The sequence below is a fragment of the Mesocricetus auratus genome, unplaced genomic scaffold (genome assembly GCF_017639785.1).
Source record: "Mesocricetus auratus isolate SY011 unplaced genomic scaffold, BCM_Maur_2.0 Super-Scaffold_100022, whole genome shotgun sequence".
NCBI classification, from domain to species: domain Eukaryota; kingdom Metazoa; phylum Chordata; class Mammalia; order Rodentia; family Cricetidae; genus Mesocricetus; species Mesocricetus auratus.
This window is the reverse complement of record NW_024429203.1, coordinates 34,172,506-34,190,640: the sequence shown is the minus strand read 5'-3', so window position 1 is coordinate 34,190,640 and position 18,135 is coordinate 34,172,506. Positions and strand designations below refer to the sequence as shown.

General features: G+C 37.3%; 1 protein-coding gene across 6 annotated transcripts in view; it reads left to right on the top strand.

Annotated features, from left to right (window-relative positions):
* Positions 1 to 18,135, top strand: part of Scaper (S-phase cyclin A associated protein in the ER) — a 343,723-nt gene that overhangs the window by 148,715 nt on the left and 176,873 nt on the right. For all 6 annotated transcript variants that reach the window (XM_040729759.1, XM_040729754.1, XM_040729758.1 and 3 more), the window contains one exon: positions 8,388 to 8,524. In XM_040729759.1, coding sequence (XP_040585693.1) covers positions 8,388 to 8,524 — 137 coding nt within the window. The remainder of the gene's footprint in view (positions 1 to 8,387; positions 8,525 to 18,135) is intronic.

Genomic DNA, 18,135 nt, shown 5'->3' with positions numbered 1-18,135 from the left:
TTTAGTCTTTGTCCTGGTAACTTTGGCACTTGGCATTGCTAATGTTTTGTTTTTATTTTTTCATTAGGTGATTTCTATAAAAACTGTTTAGAAGGAGTTGTGATTCAGCATAGCTGTTGTGTGTTGGAAAGTACCCTGGCTTGATTTCTCAAGTTTCCTAGTTGTTTCTCTGGTCTTCTCTCACCTAGGCTGCTTATTGATATTGTCAGAGTGGCGAAGGAAGGCCTGCCCCTTATAGGAAGCCCTGGTGGCTGACTTTTGAGAGCATATAAGGTCTGACCTCCAAATTGACCTTCATAATACAGGCACCATTCACTCACCTGCAGGTCAGACAGATAACTACCTTTCTTCCCAGATTCTGTTCTCAGGTGCCCTGTTGAGCTCTTCACTGGGCAGCTTAATTTTCTTTGGAAAGATCATGACTCCCATGGATATGATGGTAGTTTGTCCTCACTTGCTTTTACTTGAGGCTTATGGACATTCCTCGTTACTTCATTTTGTTGGAAATTGTTTTTGGGTGGATTTTGGTGGGATTTGTTTTCTTATTGAATTTCTCTATTTTTATGAGGTGATTCAGATAATCTGAAATTCTGCTGTTATTGTCAGCATTTTCTCAGAATTGTACTTGATAAGGATTTTAATGACTAATCCTGCCTCAGAAATATAATGTGATTTTCCTGAACTGGTTCTTGGAGATTGAAATCTTTTACGCACTTTAAAGTCCATGAGCCCGGCCAATACTCACCTGCTATATAGTTTCTTCCCTGGTTTGATTTAAAACAGCTGCTTATCATACTGTGTTGCACCCAATAGTGTGTTTTTTTTTTAAACATCAAGAGGTGATCTGGGGTATGGAGAGAAAAGGTGAACTTGCTCTTACAAAAAACTAACATAACTACAAGGGTATTTGTTGTGCTGTTACTTTTTCTATCAAAAGTTTTAAGCCGCCCACATGATTAACAATTAGACATCAGCAAGATTAGATGTAGCAGTGAAATATCTGCACTCACTAATAGTTTGTAGAAAATTTAGTGGCAAGAGTATATGTTTTGAATATATAATTAAAAATAGCTCATAAAGTGTTAAGATACATTCCATTTTGTTATACACATATACACTCACAGTGATATATATATATATATATATATATAGAGAGAGAGAGAGAGAGAGAGAGAGTCAATCACTAGATATTGTTTTGGGGGATGTTAAGAGTCAGGAAGTTTTCCTTTTAATTTTATTAATTTTTCTATGATTAACATGTATTGGTTTTGTATTAAGGAAAAGTTTTATTCAATCAAATAAAAACATTCTTATTTTTAATTTTGAGATTTTAAAAAGTTGGTTAGTGTATACACATCCTATATGTCAATACATATGTAAATATATTGTCTATTTTTAATGTATGATTCTTTGGGGGTCTTACTCAACCCCAGTATACTTTTAGTATAACACAGGGTGGCTTCAAATTCATGACAGCCCTCCTACCTAAGCCTTCCAAGTGCTGCTATTACTGGTGTGCATCACCACATCTGGCTAAAATGGTAAGGTTCTTGGTAGTTCTATGTAGTTAGACTTTATCTTTCCCACTAGCCAGTTCCCATATCACGACATGAAGGCTTTTTGTTGATTATGAAAGCTTAGCTGATAGCTTAAGCTTGTTTCTAACTAGTTCTTATAACCTAAATTAACTTTTTTTAAAATTAATCTATGTGTTTTCTAGAGGCTCATTTACTTCATCTATATACTGTTTCTCCTGCTTTCCTGCTTCTTCCATGTCTCCTCACCTTTCATGGCATCTCCACCATTCTTCCTAGCAACTTCATTTTTTTTGTTTGTTTGGGTTTTTTTTTTTTTTTTTTTTTTTTTTGGTGTTTCAAGACAGGGTTTCTCTGTGGCTTTGGAGGCTGTCCTGGAACTCACTCTGTAGACCAGACTGGTCTCAAACTCACAGAGATCCTCCGGCCACTGCCTCCCGAGTGCTGGGATTAAAGGCGAGCGCCACTACTGCCTGGCCATCCTAGCATTTTCTCTGCCCTGAAAATCCTTCCTAGCCATTGGCCATTCAGCTTTTTATTAAACCAATTAGAGTGATGTATTTTTATAGAATGTAATCAAATATCTCTAGTTAAGGTCTTTTTTTTTGTAGAGTATCTTTCATTGGGTATAGGACCCTTAAGGATCTCTAATAGATATATGAATGGCATTTATATGCACCTGAAAATAGAATAATTGGATCTTTTGTAAAATTAGAGGTGTCATTTAGGGTATTCCTTTTCTATATTGTAGTAATAGAAATGACATACAGAGTTTAGCCTGTATAAGCACTACATGGAGAATGAATGCAGAGTATTGAAAATAGCTTTCAATACTGCCACAGCCCCTGCAAATTCATATGTACAACAGTCCTGTTGTATCTGGAAAACAGTGTTTCCTTGGAGTCACCCATTCCCTCTGGCTCTTAGTCTTCCAACCACCCCTTCCACACAGATCCCTGATCCCTCAGTAGGAGGACTTTGATGAAGACATCCCATTTAAGACTGAGTGCCCTGGGAGTCTCTCTGCTTGTTTTCCAGTTATGGCCTCTGTCATAATTCCCATCTACTGCAAGCAGAAGCTTCTCTGATTTGATCGAAAGAGCCACTCATTTATAGAATAGTAGTATGCCATTAGAACTCATTTTATGGCTATGTTCTTCTGGCACAATAGCAAGTTCAATGTAGACTATGTCCCAGTTTTAATCTTGGGATTCACCAGAGAAAAACCAGTTCTACAATTTTGAGCCAAATTTGAAGTAAGCTTTAATTAAATATTCACCAGAATGAGCATTGGTCAGGACCACTCCCTGGAATTACCAGCTGAATGGCCCAATGACACGTGTTGTAGGACTTTTTAAGGCATACTCTATGGCCACTGTATTTTCTCATGTGACATGGCTATTATTTTCCAAGAACTACAACTCCCAGCATTCCAGGAAGTTACCTGGTCCATGGGGAGGTGGGGCCTACAGGTTAACTTTAACTTTTGTCTTACAAGCATGTAGGTGTGAAATGGACTGGGAAATTCACCTCTAACCAAGAAGCTATTTGCAATTGATATTTGCTGACAAGGGAACAGTTGGTTTTCTCCATTGGAGTGTCATTGAGTGTATCAACCACTATCCAGGGCAGGTTCCACAAAAGGTTGGCTAACACAAAAGGAACTCAGTGACTTTTTTTGTTTTTGTTTTTGTGAATGGTGTATGTGTGTGTGTTTGTGTGTGATTTGTTTAGTTTTGTTTTGTCCTTTTTTTATTTTATTAGTCTTTGACTTGTTTGTTTTGATTTTTGTTTTTGTGGAGTTTTTAGTTTTTTTTTTTGAAAGAGATAACATAAACTTGGGTGACTAGGGAGATGGGGAATATCTGGGAGAAATTAGGGGAGAGGAAAATATGATCAAAATGTTATATGAAAAAATATTTAAAATACATGGAAAATGAAAATAATAGTAATATAATAATAAAACCAAAAGTGGTGGAAGTTTGCAAGCTTTTCTCCTAAAGTCAAGATTGTTAGATCAGGATTGATGGAGGTGATGTGTAATGTAAGCACAGCACCAGGAAGACCATGGATGAATTTAAGGCCACTTTAGGCTCCATAGTTAGTTCCAGAAATGGACTGATTTTTAAAATTGCACTTATATATCTACATGTATATTTACCACTTAGATCATTGATTTTCACTAGTGCCAAAGTATAAAGGTATTCTATGTGACAGGCAAAGTTATCAAGTCACTTCCTTTCTTGGGGAAGGTCTATGATTAGTTCTCCTCTTTCTTCTTATTCCTCTTTTTTCAACGATGCTATGAGAAGAAGAATATGAGCATATTTCCACAGTTGAAACTCTATACAACCAAGATTGTAGGCTCTACAGTTAGCATCTGCTTTTAAATTTGGTCCCTGTTATTCAGTCAAGGTTTTGACTGTCTAACTTTGGACACTTTAAGACTGTTCTTCTATTACATGAAATGGAGAAAATAAGATTATATCCCTCCCAATTGTGTCCTTATTTTAGTTCTAAGGACTAATTTAGTGGTTTTTGTGTGAAACATTTTGTTAAGTGTGTATTGTGTAATGCCCTTTATGACAGTGTTGTTATTTTCATTTGCTCATTTAACACAGTAGTATCTGCTATATGCCCAGTACAATTCTAAACAAATTTTGTTGTATTGGGAAGTATAGATAAACATATGTTGTTGTGCAAGCTCTAGAAGAAAATAAACCGAGTGGGGAGATAACAAATAGAGGTTATTGTTAAAGGTTCGTTATTTTCGGGGAGAACATGCACACATTCCTGGTGAAAGAATATTATTGGTTAAGGAACACCATGCAGAGTTCTGAGACGGTAATGTTTCTGATGAGTTCGAGAAAGAGGAACATCACCCTGGTTGTGGTCTTAGTGGAAACAAGACAGTGTAATGACTGGTGAGAGTGAAGTCAGGACTTTGTAACCGGTAGTCTTCCTGCCAGCCGCTTGGCTCCCGCTGCTGTCTCAGTCCCCAAATAACACACGAGACACTATATTAATTATGAAGCTGTTGGCCGTTTGCTTGGTTTCTTATCGGCTAGCTCTGACTTAATTATTAACCCATAACTGCTAATCTAAGTATTTCCATGTGATCTTTTCTTACTAGAGAAAGAGTCCGGACCTCTTACTTTTCCCACGTCCTACATCATGACTGACTGTGCCTCTGTTTCCCAGAATCCTCCTCGACACCTATTCCCACCTATCTTGCTTCCCTGTTGGCCAACAGTGCTTTATTAATCAACCAGTAGGATGACATATACACAGAAGGATTTCCCCCATTAGGACTTCACTATGCTGTGGCACAAAAATTACATTTTACCTTTGTTTGATAAAATAGGTGTGGTGTGCGTGTACACTGGTGTGAGTGCAGTCACCTCTGTGTATGTGGAGGTCAGAGGTCAACTTCAGTTACCTTTCTCTATTGCGCTATACTTTGTTTTGTTGTCGTTTTTTTGTTTTTGCTGTTTTTACCAATCTCTCAATAAAACCAGAGCTCATAGTTTTCACCAGGACTGGTTGACCAGGTGGCTCTGGGATCTACCTATCCCTATCTGAGGCCACATGCTACTATACCTATACCTTGCTTTTACATTGGTACTGGGCTTCTAACTCAGGTCCTCATGTTTGCACAGCAAGAACTTTGCCCACTGAACTTTCTCTCTAGTCTAGTCCCCCAAAGTTTAAGATTTTTTTCTTTTGCTTACCTGTATGTATATGTGTTTGTGACTATCCAGGGTTTAATTACTATATGTAAAACTAAATGTTACAACTCTAAATATATATATTTACATATATTTATATATTATATTGATTAAAATATATGCTAACTATATATCAAATAAATATAGCACATATTGGATATATTAAATACATTTATATTGAATATATATTTTAAGTTGTGACATTTTATTTTTACAAAAAGGCTACAAAGTGAATCCTTTCCTCCTCCTCCTCAATCTGGGGAAAAGGTATACTTAAAGATAGCATGTACATAATTTTCCCCTCCCACTCTTCCTCCTATGTTCCATCCCTCATGCTCATCTCCCTCTCAAACTGATGGCTCCCTTTTCTTTGATTATTATTGTTACATATATATAGACATAGATATATGTGTGTATATATATATATATATTCACAAATACATAAATACAATATGCTGAATTCATTTTTGTCTTTTGTGTGTATGATTTCAGGGGTGATCACTTTGTATTAGATACCCAGTTAGTGGTGGTCAGCTCTGGAAGAGATGACCCTCTCTTAGCAGTCTTTAGTTCCTTTATTTAGGGGTAGGACTCTGTGACATTTGTCCCTGCTACATCATCATGCCTTTTGACATTATCCTTATTTAGACTTCCATATTGTTGACGTATTGGGTGATGATGCTGTGTCATTTTAGGAAATCCCTTAAGAAACTTCCTGGTCCCATGGTGTTTACAGTCTTTCTGCCCTTTCTTTCTTGATGTTCCTGGAGCCTTAGCTACAAGAGTTGTGTTGTAAATATATCCATTGGGCCTGGCTCCTTATCTCTGCATTGTATCAGTTGTGGCTTTCTATAATGGTTTCCATTTGCTGTAGAGAAAAGCTTCTTCAATGAGGATTGTGAGACATGGAGCTTGCTGAGAAGACTAGGCTGACTGACCAGAGAGTCCCAGGGATCCTTTTGTTTCCATTTCCCTAGTAGGGGTGGAAGTTGAGGCTAGGGGAACATAAGCATGCCCACCACTCCATGCTTTGTGTTTGTTATTGTTTCTGGAGGACTGAATTCAGATCTCAAGCTAGTCTGACAAGCACTAACTGAATTATCAACGTAGCTTTGAGAAATTTTCCATAAGAATAATATTAATATTTGTTAATATTTTATTTGTTTTCAAAACTAACTATATATATGTATATGCATATACATATATATGCATATATATACATATATAAGACCTAGAAGAGCTGGGTAGATGGCTCAGTGTGGAAGAGCTCTTGCATAAGCCTGAGGATCTGGGTTCAGATCCTGACACTCACATAAAACCCTGAGCATGGCCTCACATGTATGTAACCCTAGTGCACGGTGTAGGTTGGGGAGATATAGCACAGAAAAATCAGCAGGATCACTGGGATTTGCTTGCTAATCAGCCTCTGATCCTTGTGCATACACACCTGTGCACACATTTGCACATAACAACATTCACACAGGAAAAGTTGTACAAGTTGAATTAGAAACTGAGATACTAGGTGTGGGGCTATTTCAGCCTACATGTTTATGGATGTGTTATTTTGGATTAGGAGGATGATGTAATGTCAGGAAGCCTTGTGATGAGAGCCTTGGGGAAGAGGAAGTGGTTTATAAGGCAAAGACTGGAAAAGACATATGGAGAGTTGCCAGTGACGTTGGTTTCCTAACAAGGACAGTTTGCAGATTGCTTAGGGTTGGTAAAGCTTTTGCTGGACTCATGAGTTCAAGATAAAGCAGAGTTAAAGAAGTAAAGAAAGCCGTGCAGGCAGATCTCTGTGAGTTCGAGGCAGGCTGGACCGACAGCCTCCAAAACAATTCAGAGAAACCCTGTCTTGTAAAAACAAAAACAAAAACAAAAAAAAAAGAAGTAAAGACAGAGAGGCTATACTTCCAAGACATTCTGCTGCCATACAGTTGTAATCTAGCGGATGAGAAAAAAGGATCTTTTAAATGATTTAAATAGAAAGTATTTAAGTGATTTAAGTATAAAGAAAAATTAAAGTGTGAAGAATCAGAGAAATAGAAATGTAAAGGGGGGAGAAGGCATAATATTTAGTGTACATTTGAGAGTCTTAATCCTAACCAGAGCATGAGTGTGCATATAGTATAGTGAGGAAAAGGCAAAGTGTATAGGCACACAGAGAGGTTGGTAAACTTGTCATGGGAGTGTATGCAACTCCTCTTCTAAATAATGCTACTTTCGTTAGTTAAACATGGACTACAATCGAGAGATCTGTAGGGAGGGAGGGGGGTAACAAGTATTTGAGATTTGAAGAGTGGGTCTAAAAGCAATTTCTAGGAAAGATGCGAGTGTGGATAAGCTAATAATGTATGTGTGCTCGACTGCCTGGCATTTGTACGTGAGGTACAGTGTCCTAAAAAATTGAAAGTATTTGGCAGTTTCTCTTATAGATACATTAATCTTCTGTAGCTACAGACACAATAGGTGGAGAGCTAGATATAGAGTTGGGTCTTTGCTGTGTAGGTATGAATGAAGAGAGAGGCAGAGGAATTGAAACATGAAATGGAGTAGTGAAATGATATAGGAAACAAATTCTGTGTTCCAGCCAAACCAAAACTGTTTCCAGTACTGTATTCAACTTTCCCTCTGGTATGTTCTCGGAGATGACCTGCCTTTGCTCTTCCTCCCCTTTTCCTACTCTTGTCTAGATGGACAGATACAAATCCAGCATCTGCTCAGACCCTATGCATCATTGAAGTCACAGCAAACACTGTGTTACCTGCTTGCCTTCCCTCTTTACCCTCCGTGAACACTGTCTTGTCTTTCCCTTAGGCTGAATACTTGTATGGTGCTGTAATTGTTTGTATATGAGTGATATTTTAACTTCCCCATTGAACCTGTGTGTCCATGTATCCTTAATATATAGTATATTTGATGTTCACCAAACGTTTGATGAGTCATTGAAAATCTCCGGAGAAACAGATCCTTCAGTGTTTTTCAAAGCACTTGTGAAAGCCATTCTTGTCTAGGGATTACTTTTAGTTTCTTCTATATAATCCATCCTGTTTACTACTCTGTAGTGATCTTGAATTATTTTAAAATATCATCACCATCATCTCTTTTTTTTATTATTTTGCAGGAACATTTGTCTTTGAAGAAATATGTTGTCGACATTGTGATTGAAAGTGCAGCTCCACCAGAGCCTGTAAAAGATGGAGAAGAACGGCAAAAGAATAAGAAAAAAGCTAAAAAGATAAAGGCGAGGATGAACTCCAGGTAGCATAAATGTCCTTAAATAGAAAACAAAAGATCTTAAGGTTGGGTCATTTAATTTAATGGAAGAAAGAACATTTAAACTTGTTTGCTTCAAAAAGCTTTGGAAATAACACCGATGAACCTAATTTATAGCCACTTTCTTTGATTGAGAAAGAAAACCGAGTATTGATCCAAAGCCCCGGCTTTTACCTGCTAAAGGGCTCTTCTGATAATTAGATGCCAAGGCCATGCCAAACTTGTGTCTCTTCTAGCATACAATAGTACATTTAAATATTTGTAAACTAAGCCTATTTTTCTTTCCAGCTATTGATTTTTAAATGAAGTATCAAAGAAAATCAATAGCAATCAACAAATAGAAGTCATCTGGCTATGGTGTCAAAGACTGTGACAGGGTTTAATTAATTTGGTTGCCTGTCACAAGAGGAAAAAGTTCAAGAAATATCTTAAAATGAAAACTGAGTTATCAGACCTGCAGTTTATCATTAGCCTCCCAAGTGACATCTAAGATCAGACAGCTGGTAATGAAGCACATTACTTCACAATCTTTAAGTGTCACATGATGATTGTTGGGTCTAGTTTAAGAACACAAATACAATTCTCTTAGTTGATACATGTAGAATTTGAAAGAAAACATTTCGAACCTTCCCTTTAATCGTGAGTGTTTCAAAAGATGGAGACACTTAGCTTCATCTCTTAATAGAAATTGGAGTTTCTAGTTTAGGTCATTTTTAATAAAGTTCATGTCAAATTACTCTTTGACCAAACCTAATGTTTTCATTTCTCTTGGGTAAATAACTAGAAGTACAATTCTCAAACTCCTCCATAGTGGTTGTTCCAATTTATTCTTGCAATACCAATCCATTGAGGTTCTGATTGTCCCACAATTTTTTCAATGTTAACTTGTGCAGTTTTAAGTTTATAGACTGATTCTAGTGGATATGTGTCCTGCTGATATTCTAATAGCAGCTCACTGTGACTATTTATTGTTATTGAGCATTTTTGTATGCTTTTTTAACCTCTCAGTTCCTTTCTTTATGAAGCATAAGTTTTTTATTTAAATTAGAAACATGCATGCTTCAAATGTGAATCCCAGCTCCCCCGCCTTGTGCCTCCACCAGCCCCCCTCTCCCAAAGTCCATTTGTATGGCATGGTGAACACTATTCTACTACCCAAGGCCCCAGAGATTTCTGAGGCCTCCTCACTGACACTACATTCATGGAGTCTGGATCAGTCCCCTATTGGTCTCTTAGCCTTCAGTCTGGGGTTCAAGAGCTCCCCCTTGTCCAGTCAGCTGTCTTTGCGGGTTTCAGCAGCACGGTCTTAACCCCTTTGCTCATCACTCCTTCATTTCTGTCACGGGGTTCCAGGAGTTCAGTTCAGTGTTTAGCTGTGAGTATCTGTTTCTGCTTCCATCAGTCACTGGATGAAGGTTCTAGGATGTCATATAAGATAGTCACCAACCTTATCATCAGGTAGGGACTATTAATGTAGTCTCTCCGCTATTACTTAGTTTTCCAGTTGGTGTTATCCTTGTAGATCTCTGGAGGTCTCACTAGTGTCAGCTATCTCCTCAAAGCTATAATGACTCCAACTCATCCTGGTCTCCTCTATTCTTACCCTGACTCAACATTCCTGCTCCCCCATGTCTTCTTTTACCCTCCTCTTATCTCCCTCTCTTTTCCCTGGTTCCCTCTCCCCTCCCCCCAGGTTCCCAATCTGATCAGGAGATCTTGCTTCTTTCTACTTCTCTGGGGTATAATGTAAATGTCTTGGGAACCTTCCTGTTTCCCAGACTCACTGGCCCTGGGGATTGTACGCTGACACTCCTCTGATCCATGTCTAAAATCTATATATGAGTGAATACATACCATGTTTGTTTTTTTGTGACTGGGTTACCTCACTCAGGATGGTTTCTGCTAGTGCCGTCCATTTGCCTGCAAATTTCAGGATTCCATTGTTTTTATCTGCTGAGTAATATTCCATTGTGTAAATATACCACATTTTCTCTATCCATGCATTTCCACGTGTCCTTATCTTACCAGAGAAAATATCCGGGCTTCTTACTACCTTGTAGTTTACATTGTATCTGCTCAGCATCTCCACAGAGAAGGGAAGAGAAGAGAAGAGAGAAATTTACAGCTTGTCCCTGCTTGTATACTGATTCTGCCCTGATACTTTAATTCCTGCCTTGATCACATGGTGACTTCTCTTTACTGCATTTCCCAGAATCCTCCACGACTCCTAGTCCCACCTGTCTTGCTTCATATTGGCTGGCAGTGCTTTATTCATCAACTAAGAAGACAAACATATATACATAAAAACATTCCCCATCAGGAACTCACCACCTAGGCAAGATGGCTGGCCAGCTGTCCCCAGCATCTGCTTGCCTTTTCCTCCCCAAATTTGGGAATATAGATACTCACCATCATGTCTGACTTTTTCACATAGCTTCTGAGAAGCAAATATAGGGCCTCATGGTTGCATGAGAAACGCTTTACCCACTGAACCATTTCCTCAGATCCCTATATGTGTTAACTTTCAAGTAAAGGCTTCATTTATTTTACACTTTTATGAATTTATTTATTTTTCAATCTGGCTGGTTTTGAACTTCTGAACTCCTGACTCTTCTACCTCTCCCACTTAAGTTCTGGATTTTCATTGTCTACCACTATTCCCTGACTGGAAAACTTTAATTTTGATAACACTCATTTCATCAATCTTTCTCTTTCGTGTCTAATGCTTTCTGTGTATGTCTATAACCTTCTGATTTCATTCAGCCTTGTGTCTATGGGCCTGTGTTCAGGGCTGACCACTTGGGAGCCAATCCCTGAAGGCAACTGAGTCTCCCCATTTTCCTGCTAAAACCTTCTAAGAAAGCACCTTGGGTTTTTTTTTTTTTTTTGGTGTGTGTGTGTGTGTGTGTGTGTGCGCGCGCACGCGCGCGTGTGTGCGTGCGAGGGAGAGAGAGAGAGAGAGAGAGAGAGAGTGTCAGTCTTACTAATTTTAGATTTTGAATATAGGCTTATGACTCATCTCATAGCTAATGGCAGTGATAGAAAGTGTAGATCCTGGTATTTTTTTCACATAGATATTTCTCTTAGCACTCTGTTTTTTGAAAATTTCTTTGTTATTTTGTTTTAGCATCTTGCTGTTTTTTTAATTATGCTGACATATCTTTCTGGGTGAGTCTTTTCTAGACTTCTTGTCCTATTCTATGATCTCTGATTTTCTATTTTGATAATTTCATAAAATATGAAATCAGCCCTTTTATTGAAGAGCTGGATTTTTAATTCTATTCTATTCCATTTGTATATTTGTCTATCTTTAAATTATCTTGATTATCACAGTTTTATACAAAGCTGTCTAGTAAAGTGTTGGTTTATATCACTTGTATCCCTCCCTGTTTATATCAGTCTCCTTCCAACTCCTCCCAAGCCTCCCCTTCCAATTCATAATCTCTTTAATGTTACATGTATATATCTTTATCTATTTTATGATGATTTGAATGAGAATGGTCCTAATGAATTCATATAGAAGATATGACATTGTTGGAGAATGTGTGTCTCTGTGGGCTTTGAGGTTTCAAAAGTGCACTTCAGGTTCTCTCTCTCTCTCTCTCTCTCTCTCTCTCTCTCTCTCTCTCTCTCTCTCTCTCTCTCTCTCTGTGTGTGTGTGTGTATGTGTGTGTGTGCATGCATCTGTCTGTCTGTCTATCTGTCTCTGTCTCTGTCTTTGCAACTTATGAGTCAGATGTGACTCAGCTCCACTCTACTATATTAGTTATGTTCTTTCTAAACTATTATGCAAAAGCTACGAGACACTGTGTGTTAGCAGTTCACAGGCATGGACTCACCAGTAACCCAAGATATAAGGATAGAACTGAAGAATGCTTCCTCTGTGTCCACATTTGCTAATTTTGCTAATACAGTTTTAAAGCCCTACTAATATTACTGTTTTTTTTACATGATCCATCATTTCTGGCAATTTAGAAAAAATAGGCATATGAAAGGACAAAGGCACTGGGGAGGGAGGGAGGGAGGGAGGGAGGCAGGGAGAGAGAGAGAGAGAGAGAGAGAGAGAGAGAGAGAGAGAGAGAGAGAGAGAGAGAGAGAGAGAGAGAGAGAGAGAGAAAGAACACATTAAAATCAGACTAGGCATAATAGAGGCTTGAAATGATCACACTGGGAATTTAAAATGGCTACATCTAGTAACTGAATTCCTTATGGAAAAAATACACATATACAAGACAGATGAGTAATTAAGTAGCAAGATGGAAATTGTAAAAATTACTGAAAAGAACTAGAGGTAAGAAGGTGAGACTCTGTCTCTACTAGTTATCATTTGTCTTAGCATAGTCTCTGTGATTTAGCCATTTTGGGACTCTGGAATTTATTGACAACTTGCAACTTCCAGGAGAAAGATTTAGAGAATGAAGAGGTTAATTTCCATCAGGTTGAACTCATTACAATAGTGCTTACTCATAGTTAACTCTTAATAAATAATAGACAGCCACATACATTTTCTAATAGTTTGTAAATAATTTGAAGATTCCAGGGTGAGCAAAAATAACTTTCTCCCTGAAGTCCTCTGTTCTGATTACTGACTTTCAGTGGTGAGACAGGTGAAAACAAAGGATACAGTAAACTGTGGCACATTGTCTGCCATTTGTTGAAAGCCTTTTCCACTGTCTGAATTATATGACCATGGATTTACAAGTGGCCACAAGCATTTTCTTTCTCCATATACTATCCTTCCAGAGAGGTAGACATTAAAAACTTGGTCTACTAAAATATATCAGTAATAATTATATATATTATAATATATATATCAGTAATATATATGAAATATGTAAATACATAAAATTGTTAGCAATATATATGAAAATAATCAGAAAGTGACTACATTTTCCAAGGAAGAACTCAGGTTCAAACAAGACCTCAAAAGACCTCAGGCCAATCAGTGGTACAGAAACTATAAAAAAAGCACAACCAAAACAAATAATAATAATAAAACGATAAACTTTATACGTATACAAAATCTGACTTGCTGAATTTTTACACTATTTCAAAAATCTAGTATTCAAAAGCATATTACAGGGCATACAAAAAAGCAAAAACAAACAAAAAAGCAAATGAAAAACATAAACAAAACAAAACAAAAAAATGGTAATTCTACCCATAAAAGCTATTCCTGACAAACATGTGATAGTTGGTTGTGTCTGAATGAAATGGAAATATGGGTAAAGTCTTAAAACGTCAGAAGGATAATCAAAAAAAAATCTGGAGCTGATGAAAACAATAGCCAAGACAAACAAAATATAACAATAACAACAAAAATCACCTCACTGTAGAAATTCAGAATCAGGAGTGAGCAGGCTGAAGCATCATGGAATTTGCAGATCACACAATAGAAAGTACAGAATTTGCAGAAGACTTAGAAATAAGAATGAAGGAAATCTACCTGTAGCAAATGTATTTATTCTACTAGTTTAGGAAGAAAAGAAAATGAAAACCAGGCATAGAATGTTTGAAGAATTAATGGTTGTAAATATCACATACTTCATGGTAGATGTGAGTATATCATTCAAGAAGCTCCAATGTCTTGTCATCAAATTTAACAAACGACAGAGGAGAACACATGAAATCAGAAAAAGAAAAATTCCAGATTTTAATAGTATCACCGCCATTCTTAGAGAAACTAATAGAAACCCATCCTAAACTCTTCTAAAAAAATTGAAGAGAGCTCTTGGTAGCTAATTTGATTAGGCTAATATTTCTGTTATACAAAAAACCAGGCAAAGACACTCTAACTTATTACTGATGTCTGTTGTGGACATTGATGTCACAACTCAAAGAATATACTAACAGGCCATAGTTACCACTGTATTTAAAGAACTTTATACCAAAAACAATGCTTTTTTCCAGTTTAACTCAAAGATAGATCATCATATAAAATTTAATGTAATAAACCACAAAGAAAAGTAAAAGAAAGATACTTGGAAAAGTAGAGTAAATTTTTCAAAAATTGGTGGAGTTATCAACCAAAATATTAGAGGGCATATAATACATAGTGGTGAATTATTGGGGGCATTCTCTTTTGTGTTATTTACCTGAACTAAATTATAGTTTTAAAGGTTTTAGTTTGTTACAACATGTTGGCCCTGTTTTAGGACTATAGCAGGACAATATATCAAAGATGGAAACCTAGTCATCTGTTGGTGACCAGGAGGTAGGAAGAGAGGAAGAGGAGATGCTAGTGTCCCAATATCTCCTTCCAGAACTCAGCCTAATGACCCAACTACCTGCCACTGGGCATCATGTCCTAAAGACTCCATCAATTCCCAAGCATGCCACAAGCCAGTGCATTTACCTGTAGGAACATGGCCTTTGTGGGACATTCATGATTCAAACTGGTGACACTCTTCAGTACTAAAGAAAGATATGTTTATTGCTATTACCCCATTTTAACATGTTTACAGGGATGGACAAGGAGGAATGGATATAAGGATCAGAAAAGGATAATTATAATTTTGTATTCATTGGTGTGTTGTGTTTGGGGGGATGTTTTTGTTTGTTTTTTTTTTTTTGTTTTTGTTTGTATTCAAGCAGAATGGCTAAAATCAAAAACTCCAATGACAGTTTATGCTGGAGAGGATGTGGAGAAAGAGGAACATTCCTCCACTGCTGGTGGGGGTGCTGAGTTATACAGCCACTTTGGAAATCAGTATGGAGATTCCTCAGGAAAATGGGAATCAGTCTACCACAAGACCCAACAATTCCACTCTTAGGCATATACCCAAAATATACACATTCATACAGCAAGGATGTCTTTTCTACTATGTTCATAGCAGCATTATTTGTAATAGCCAGAACATGGAAGCAACCTAGATGCCCCACAACTGAAGAGTGAATTGAGAAATCGTGGTACATTTACACAATGGAGAACTATTCAGTGGAAAAAAACAATGGAATCTTGAAATTTGCAGGCAAATGGATGGCACTAGAAGAAGCCATCCTGAGTGAGGTAACCCAGTCACAAAAAGACAAACATGGTATATACTCACTCATATATAGATTTTAGAGATTAATCAGGGGAGTGCCAGCATACAATCCCACTGCTAGAGTCTGGGAAACAGAACCTTCATCGAGAGACTGACAGAAGCATAGACAGACACCTACAGCTAAACACTGAACTGAACTCCTGGAATCCAGTGACAGAAAGGGAGAAATGATGAGCAAAGGAGTTAAGACTGGGCTGGTTTAACCCACAGAAACAGTTTACCTGAGCAAGAGGGAGATCTTGGTCCCCAGATCTTTCCACACAGGTGACTGTGTGGAAAGCATAGGACTGACTCAGACCCCCTGAATGCGGATGTCAGTTAGGAGGCCTAGGTAATCTATGGGGCCTAGGGTAGTATTTATCCCTGGCATACAAATAGATTTTAAGTGCCAATCTTACAATGAGGGATGTTTCTCTCAGCCTGGACTCTTGTGGGAAGGCCTAGGCCCTGCCCTTGATGAAATGACAGACTCTGGAGATCCACCATGGAGGGCCTCATCCTCCCTGGGGATCAGAGAAGAGATTGGGTTGAGGACTACGGGGGTGGCCTGGTGGGAAGGGCTGGGGAGGATAAGAGAGCTGAGATTGGCATGTGAAACAAGCTTGTTTCTAACTTAAATTTAAAAAAAAAAGAAAAAGAATTCTGTCTGGCAAAACATTCATAAATGGAAGAGAAATACTATCTTACATATAAAATCTGAGTTTGCTTTTAGCAGACTTACCCATTGGGAAACTCCTGGGAGTCTGCAGACTGACATGGCTAAGAGAAGAGGAAGTAGAAAGAGTCAGAAGTGCTGGACAACTACAAGAAATCAGTATCTTCTAGATAGAACACAGCCAATAAACTTATGAATTCACAGAGACCATAACAGCATGCTTAAGAGTTACACAAGTTCGCCAGGCAGTGGTGGCGCATGCCTTTAATCTCAGCACTTGGGAGGCAGAGGCAGGTGGATCTCTGTGAGTTCGAGGCCAGGCTGGGCCAACAGCCTCCAAAACAATACAGAGAAACCCTGTCTCATAAAACCAAAAAAAAAAAAAAAAAAAAAAAAAAAAAAGAGTTACACAAGTTCAAACCAGACAAAATCCCAGTATGGAGAAGAAGGGGAGGTCAGATAAAAGTATCAACCCTAACCAAGAAGCTATTTCCGATTACTAGCTGCTGGGAGAGGAAAAAAAAAATCAGTTTTGTTCATATAATCAACCATACTCCAGGGCAGGCCCCAGGCCTAGGAAACAAAAAATGGACTCCATGGTTTATGCGTTTACTTTGTTTTGTTTTTTTGTTTGTAATTGTGTGTGTGTGTGTGTGTGTTGTATGTGTGTGTTTAAGAGAAAGCATATGAAGTTTAATTGGTAAGAAGAGAAGTTCCTGGAGGAGTTGGGAGAGGAGAAAAATATGGCCAAAATACATCGAATAAAATTTAAAATATGTAAATTAACTAGACAGTAGATTAAATCTTTGTAAAAGACAAAACATATAACCCAATGTTGTTTTTATCAACTTAAGATATTATTATTAATTAAATTCAATGATGATTTTTCTAAAATTTATCTTTGTGTATTCTCAAATTTATATACATGAGAGTATCACTTCACATTGATATGTTCTGAGAAATGAGTTGATAGGGATTTTTGTCATCATGTGAGAACAGTAAGTAGTACTTACTCAAACCTTGGTGGTACAAGTTCATTATGTGGTGTGGCCTCTTGATACAATCAAGAATTAGGATAAACATAAGATGGACAAGTCTGCTACCAGGCAAGGAATGTTGTTTTACAGGAAGCATTTATTTGCTGCTAAGTATAATTAACACCAATGAAAATATCAAAAATATAAATAAGAGCAATGTGCTACATATAAAAATCAGTAACATAGCCATGTATTACTGTTGTCAAGTATTGTATACTATGCATAATTGTATACTCTATACATTATATTTTTGTATATACTAGGGTTTTACACTATTAACAACACTAACCACTGAGTAATGCACTGCGTGACAACACTAGAATGTCTATATCTTCATTAGGTAATAGGAACTTTTCATCTCTATTATCACATGACCAAAATGTTACATTCAGTATACAACCCAACATTGTAAAGGCAACTGTTTATATATTTATAAAATTCATTGTTCATATATCTTGGTTTTTACTCTATCTTTTTCCTGTTTGCTTTTAAAGACATCTGTATAAAACAATACTATTAAACTATGTCAGTGAAAACACTGTGTGTCGCTTGCACAGATGGCTCACTGTATCAGTGATACCCATGGATTCTACCAAATACAAACCGAAAGTGTTTAGAAAGAATATGTCTGAATGAGTTGGTCAGTTTTTCATTACTGTGGCATATTTCTGATGAGAACAATGTAAAAGGAAGAACATTTTATGTGATAGTTTCAAAGATTTTTGTCCATTATGGTACACATGTGTGCCTGCCCACATATAAACACATATACATATATATACCACAGCATATTCATGAGAGGTGAGGGGGTAGGAAATGATTTAACATTCAAAAAAGGAATAATGAAGTTATTAAGAG